At 32.6% G+C, this 6975-nt stretch overlaps 1 protein-coding gene across 1 annotated transcript; it reads left to right on the top strand.

Annotated features, from left to right (window-relative positions):
- The first annotated feature begins 3208 nt into the window (after positions 1-3208).
- On the top strand, positions 3209-4750 carry LOC131045011 (uncharacterized). Its single transcript, XM_057978508.2, has 5 exons — positions 3209-3413; positions 3604-3789; positions 3917-4094; positions 4187-4371; positions 4449-4750. Exons 1-5 carry the CDS (start codon positions 3363-3365, stop codon positions 4497-4499), a joined length of 651 nt encoding a protein of 216 aa, XP_057834491.2. The 5' UTR covers positions 3209-3362; the 3' UTR covers positions 4500-4750.
- Positions 4751-6975: the final 2225 nt, after the last annotated feature.

Below are 6975 nucleotides of genomic sequence, written 5' to 3'. Positions count from 1 at the left end.
CACTTCTTCTCCCCATTCTGGGAAGTAACTACTGCTGGAGGTGGTTTGGAGGGGGGAGTGAAATCTGGTGTTATAGAGGACCAAGTATACTCATGGGAATTATAGTTCGATTCCGATTGAATAATGGTCTTGGGGTTAGATAGGGCCTTGGCATAACCTTCTTTACAGGTTTTAAGAGACCTATTTTTAAGCAGATGGCAATTTCTATGAATATGCCCTTCCTTTTTGTAGAGAAAATATGCATTGATTCCACCCAGAAGTTTTATAGGGCACACAAAAACTTCATCTTCTAGTTCTATTTTAATTTCATTCGAGATATATTTACCTGGTTTAATGGAAACCAAAAGTCTGACATCCATATGTGGGAGTAGAGTGGAGGAATTATCCATTCTAATAGTGTTACCAATTGATTCAAGGGCTTTGGGAAGCCATTTCCACATGATGGGGGGAACATTTTTTACTGAGACCCATCTAGGGCATGAAAGGGTGAGGATTTCCTTGTGAATAGCTTTGGTTTCCCACCCAATAGCTCTAAAACACCCTTTGCCTATAGACCATAATTCTTTTTAAGCACTTCCTTTTGGCTTTTAGAATCTTTGAAGAAAATAATGAAGAGACCCCTCTAAACCATGCGAAATAATTTAAACTGAAACCCTAATTTATTAACCCAAACAGACTATAACCAATTATTCATGAAGCCTCTAGAGGGGAGTTTGGAAGGGTCGAGTACAACCAAGAATATGTCAACATCTCTGAGTCTATTACACTCCTCAGAAAACACTGCGTTCATTTTTGAATTAGGCATAATGATAAGGGAGGCATTGGAAGACTGCTTACCTCCTCCGGTTCCTCCTGGGTCCTCTCCATTTGCAGAAGATAACACGACTTCAAAGTAGGCTCCTTCAGGGATGACTCTATCTCCCACAACCACTTGCAGGAACGAACCGACTCTGTTCTTGTCCACCGTCAATGAGGAATTGTATATAGTAGAATTGTTCCCATCTCCCATAAACAAAAAATAAATCACGTGCGAGGGAAGTTGTAAAAAATGTGAATACAAGATAGCATCCGAAGTCCACCTCCGCCCGGGCCGAGGTTCATGAAAAGAACAACCTTCAAATGTACTTCTCAAGTTGCAGACCGCTCAAACCCTCCCAGTGTGCCGAAGTTTGGAAGATAAATAAAAGTGAGCCATTTGGAAGAAGGAGAAATGTATATAATCAAGTAATAAATGAAAGGACAATGGTATATCTCTAAGAGTTAATCCATAAGATACCATCCTCATAAGCAAAGGGACAACCCCATAACCTACTTAATTGGATCATTTGAAGAAGTGAGTCAACATCTATAGCATTTTTTAAGGATCTTAGCACTTATTATGAATGTGGATGTGGAAGGAGGATCAAGAAAAGAAAATAATTCAAAGGTCTCTACACCACTAGATATAATGCAAGCACTTATAGATGTGCACTCGTTAATTTACTGGAATGTGTCAAAATAATTACTTTAAAAAATAGATCATAATCATGAATTCAATTATTAGTAGGACTAGCCATGCACCACCCATCACATTTTCTTTGAGGGTACACCCAAAATTTATAGAAATAGAGCACATGTAGTGCCAACAAGAGACGCTCTTTAGTCCTAAGGATTACAAGGAAAAGACACATATATTAGGATAAAGTAGCATGTTGATTAGCACATGATTTCAATACATGTATAGAGTTACAACCTATGGGAATTCTTTAGACACCCGTTAGGAGTTTGTAAACGATAAAATTTATGGAGTATTAGATCAACTAGAAGAATTTGTTTATTGAAGCTCATGTGGCATGGGAAGATGAAGTTATCGTTTAGCTATATCTACATTGGAAATTATGTTTCTTTTAAGGGGTGGGATATGCACCACCCTTAACCTACAATGTGAATGAGTATAGTTACAATTGAGTATAACCCTTAATTAAGTTGTCTGATTATACAAGTAGTTAGGTTAGCCTAGGTGACATCAATGACATAAGTATGATATATATGAAAGGTGAAGGCTAACTACTTACATCACGTGTTGTGTATTGTGTTATCATGAAAGACTACTGGAGGTAGCCCCTTTAAAGTGGCCTACTTTTGAAGGTTGCCCCCTCCAAGTGAATTATTATTATCAAGTGCTTGCAATATATTTCCTATTATAATTCTCTCTTGTGCAAGTTATTTCATTACTAGAGGAAAGATATAAAGTATTGAAAAATAGATTCTTGACATTTGAAGAAATATTTCCACAACAAAATTAAAGCTAAGTATCTACACATTTATTTTGTTTAATTTTCCTATTTGTATTTACTTGCAATTTGTGGTAACAATTGAACTTACTTTATTATCTAAGCAAATTGTTATTCCAATGACACGTTTATTTAATTAACTTAAAACGATTAATTATCTTATTACTTTTCATAATACTTATTAATATAATATATTAATTGATATTATAGCATTTAAGTACTAAGTTATTAATAGTTATTAATTAATCATCGAGAAGAGGGCATTATCTACTTCTTAATAGATAAGTTTATATTGGTAATGATTCATTCCTCTACCACTTCGCTACTTAGACTTAACATCATTTGACTAGTGAGCACACAACATGGATACAAATTAAAATTATTATACTTACAAGTGCACCTAATTCCCATTCATTTTTTTTTAATATTATATTATGATTCTCTTGTTGTTTTCAAAGATTTCAATCATAGATAGCATAATCAAGAAACATATAATCATCATGATCAATTGTATTGAACCCATAAACTAGGACCCCTTTAAATAAGATTAAAAAAAATAGCTAATAATTTTTTATAGAAGTAATAATGGACGTAGAGATAAGTGCAAGATATTCACGTGCATATATATATACATGTGCGTGGCTGCTGGATAGATCATGGGAAGATATTTCTGTAAGATATTTTGACAATCATGGTCCAACGAATTTTTATGGTAAAATCTTGGGTTTCCTGGCATATATACACTGTATATTAATCCGCTTGTGCAGTTACTCATTTCTGTCCACTTCAGTTTGCTTGTTTTACTTTTGCATTTTCATTGGCTGAAAATAGTATCTTGTTTCCACTTAGAGTAAAACCAGATATTATTGAGCTTTGGGATTTTTTTCCAATAAATATCTAAGACTATGCTGAAAAGAGACCAAAACAAAGGCAAAGTAAGGATTCGGTGTTGTACAGGTGTTTACAAAACTTGGGATGTTTTGGGTGTTATATATGGTTGGATTGATAGTGAAAAAAGTTCAAATCTAAGCATTCAAGCTGTGACTCGCTCAAATCTAGGGATTGATATGAGGAGGAAATGCCCAAACCATGATACAGAAGAATGAGCAACCAGGGATTCATTCGCAACATGCCAACCTGGTAGAATGAAATCTACTATTGATTTTATTGTATAGGTTTCTGCATCTAGTCTATTCTTTTGATAGAGTTGAATCAGTTCTTGCTACAACACTGAGTTTGCCTACGAGTTTTATATTTTTGTAATTGTTTTGCTTGGTCTCATAGATTAGAGTTGGGTCAATTTATTTTAACAGTTGGTATGTGTTTACAGTTGATAGAGGATCCCACATCGTCAGAATCATCATGGACCAATGAAAAACACAGCTTCTATATTAACTCCAAGGAGGAAGCCTTTGTCTCAAGCCTTTATCAGCAAGGGGGTTATAAATATCCCTGTAAAAGATGGCGAGCAGATAGAGGAGAAATAACCTCTGTATTTAGCCTGGATTTTGACAAGGTTTGCAGTTTGAGCATCATTATGTGACCTATGGTTCCACTATATTTTCTTTTTCTTTGATTGAATTTGAATGATTTTGTATCTGAACTTAAGATAGTGCTAAAAGAGATTAGTTGTGGTTGCATAGGAGGTTGAATCTGGACTTTCCAATGGTCATGTACTGATTGGGTTTGCTGAGGAGATCCAAAGTGAAAGTGAACCAGAAAAGCCTAGACTTTATCATGATGTTCAAAAACACTCAAAAAAGTGTGGATTGAAGGAGATATCCAGCAGTAATGACACATTTCAGGAACAGGATAGGAATGGTTGGTTCTTTCCGCTTGAACAGATGATTTTGTTGATAGATCTTTGGTTTTATTTATATGATGTTGTAGATCATTGCATATCATGCTGACAGGGAGAAGAAACAAAAGGAAATTACAAGATCCAGAAAGGGAAACAACAGATGAATTCGAAGAAGTACAGTCTAAGTATAATGATAAACGTGCAAGCAATTTCTACGCAGGGGAAAATCGGTTCACTCAAAATAGAACTGTTTCAGAAGCTTTAGTGAAAACCTTGAGTAACAACCAGGAGTATCAGGTATGATTTAGATCAAAATTATTTTGAATTTATTGAGACTGTTGAAAATATTGATAGAAATTCTAACTGGGTTTCAGGTGATTTCATCTAACGATGAGACATCTCCCAAGGAAGATGGGAAGGCATGATAAGACTATTCAGTCCGACAAAAATATCCTCAACTTTTATGTCTTGGTATTGAAATTGGGGGACATTTATAACGGACGCTAGTTGTGCGGAGCATGATTGATATCTGTAATTTTCGACTTACTTTCTGTCGAATCATGATATTTTTGGAATCAGATTAGTTATAATCATTTATAATCACTTAATTAATTAGGTGAGACGTCAAATGGTTGTAATAGTTAATAAGGTTTAATTGATCTTGACATTTCTGAACAATGATTTTTTTGAGAATACTTTTAGGAAAATGTTTGGAATTATTTAGATAAGAAGATTTAATTATTAATATAATTATTTTAAATATATTTTTAGTATGCTGAAGGCGTCTAATATATGAAATGGATGATTTGCTTGAGATGATCAACGGCTAAAACGACCCCTCAAACATGCAAGACAATCAAATTGATCACGATTGTCCGTTTTCATTGCTGCGGAAATTTCTTTTACTGTTGGACTATTTTTAGGGGGCAGTACAAACTATTATTACCTGCTTGCTGCTTTTCCGATTGAATTAATCCACGTCCATCGAAGTTCTTTTATTTATTTTGGAATTATAGTAGTTATTAAATATATGTAGATATAAATTTTATGTGTTGTTTATTTTAGATCTTTAGTATTTATTTTTAAATCTTAAATATATGATGAAGTTATTTTATTTATTTTGGAATTATATTATTTATTAAATATATTGAGAAATAAATTTTATGTGTTGTTTGTTTTTAAATATTAATATTTATTATTGTGAAATTTAAGATAAAAGATAAGAGTTTTTTTCTACATGTTAATGCTATTACACCTCACCTTTTATTGTCATTGTAGAATACTAGTCGATATTAATAGAAAGTTCACTTATATTTCCATGTTGTAGTCATCCTATCCAAACATATTTTTGGCCTATTTATTTGATTTCTATGATTTATTGTATGTTAGCACTTGTATTTGTAAATTATCAACTTCATTGTAAATATGTTCAATATTACTTAGTTAATGATATAATAATACTTTTATTAAACAAATTAAATTATCAACTTCATTGTACAACAAAATTTCAATAACAAAAGATGTCTTAACTTCTTATACTTGTTATATATAAGAACATAACAATATTTATGATATGCTAAAATAAAAATATACCTAATTTATATACATTTTTTGGTGAATCACCCCATATCCTTTGAAGTCAATTTGTAGATACTAAAATTATTACCATTTACATCATTCTTAAAATAATAAATATTATTTAATCATCCTTAATAAATTACATTTGAATGAAATTAGTTCTTATTATTTAATTAAATTGAACTAATTTATTTCATTTATTTAAATAAATAAAATAAATTGTTAAGAGTTATCTTTTATTAGCTTATAATTATTTATTTAATTATTAGTCTATTATACTCTATGCTTAAGCTAAACTTAGGAATCTTATAATTCTTTAGGGTTTCGAGTATCCTCTTATAAGGATTCTCTTTTTGCATTGTCATAACAATTGTAATTATTGAATTGCATTCTTGTTGCACAATCAATATGACTTCTGTTTTTTGGATCTTTGAATTCTGGCCTCCATAGCTTTTTCGCTTCTCTCCTTCTGTGACGGGTTTGCATGCAGGTGATGTGAAAGGTTTTCATGCAGGTGATCTTTGGGAGCTGTAGAGTTGATTTTTCCTCAAATCCAATATGGTATCAGAGCTCTAGATTTGCATGCCCCTGTTCTCTTCATTAGATATTTTGGGCCTTGTTTTTTAGATCTGTGTATTTGAGGGTTTGTGCAATTTTTTTTTTTTTTTTTTCCATTTTTGGTGGTAGTTGATTTTTTGGTACATTCTTGTGCCAAAAGGACCTTAGAGTTGGATTCAGAAGGCTGATTCCATGAATTTTGATATATAATTTACCTATTTTTTATGACAGGGGCATCTGGGATGTGATTCTTTATTGGCACATTTTTCGAGGCATGAAAATCCGTAGATTGTACCTACAAATACGTCAAAAATTTATTCGTCAAAAAAAAAAAAAAAAATTCTTCTTAACCCTTTTTATGCCCTACAAGAGGAGTTTTTTTTTCTTTTGGTCATAACTTGGTCATACGGAGACGATTTTTAAAAAACCTTATATCGTCGGAAACCTCTTTCCAAGTTCTATCCAGATCTGGAGGTTTGAACTTTAGATTTTTCTTTTTCGATGGCGTTTTTTTCTGTCAAAGCCAAAAGTTTTTTTTTGCACTCCGGGAGACATAACTGGAACATCCAAACTCCGTTTTTCAAAAACTTTATATCGTTGGAAAGCTTGTTTTGTGTTCTTTCCATTCATATGAGTTTTTTTTCCAGTTTCTGCTCCAGGTATATTTTATTCTATTTTTTTTTTTCAGCACTTTGGTGAATATCTTGGATGTTTCAGGTCCTGGGATCTCTTTCTTTGAGTAGGATGTCTTGTCTTTGGCCGTTC

Source organism: Cryptomeria japonica, chromosome 1 (assembly GCF_030272615.1).
Source record: "Cryptomeria japonica chromosome 1, Sugi_1.0, whole genome shotgun sequence".
NCBI classification, from domain to species: domain Eukaryota; kingdom Viridiplantae; phylum Streptophyta; class Pinopsida; order Cupressales; family Cupressaceae; genus Cryptomeria; species Cryptomeria japonica.
Note: the sequence above shows the minus strand (reverse complement) of the source record. Positions and strands in the feature narration are given on the sequence as shown.

Coding starts and splice junctions, on each gene's coding strand:
- LOC131045011 (XM_057978508.2), top strand. CDS start 3,363: ATGATACAGAAGAATGAGCAACCAGGGATTCATTCGCAACATGCCAAC. Junction 4,095..4,186: donor TCAGGAACAGGATAGGAATG/GTTGGTTCTTTC, acceptor TCATGCTGACAG/GGAGAAGAAACAAAAGGAAA. Junction 4,372..4,448: donor GTAACAACCAGGAGTATCAG/GTATGATTTAGA, acceptor ACTGGGTTTCAG/GTGATTTCATCTAACGATGA.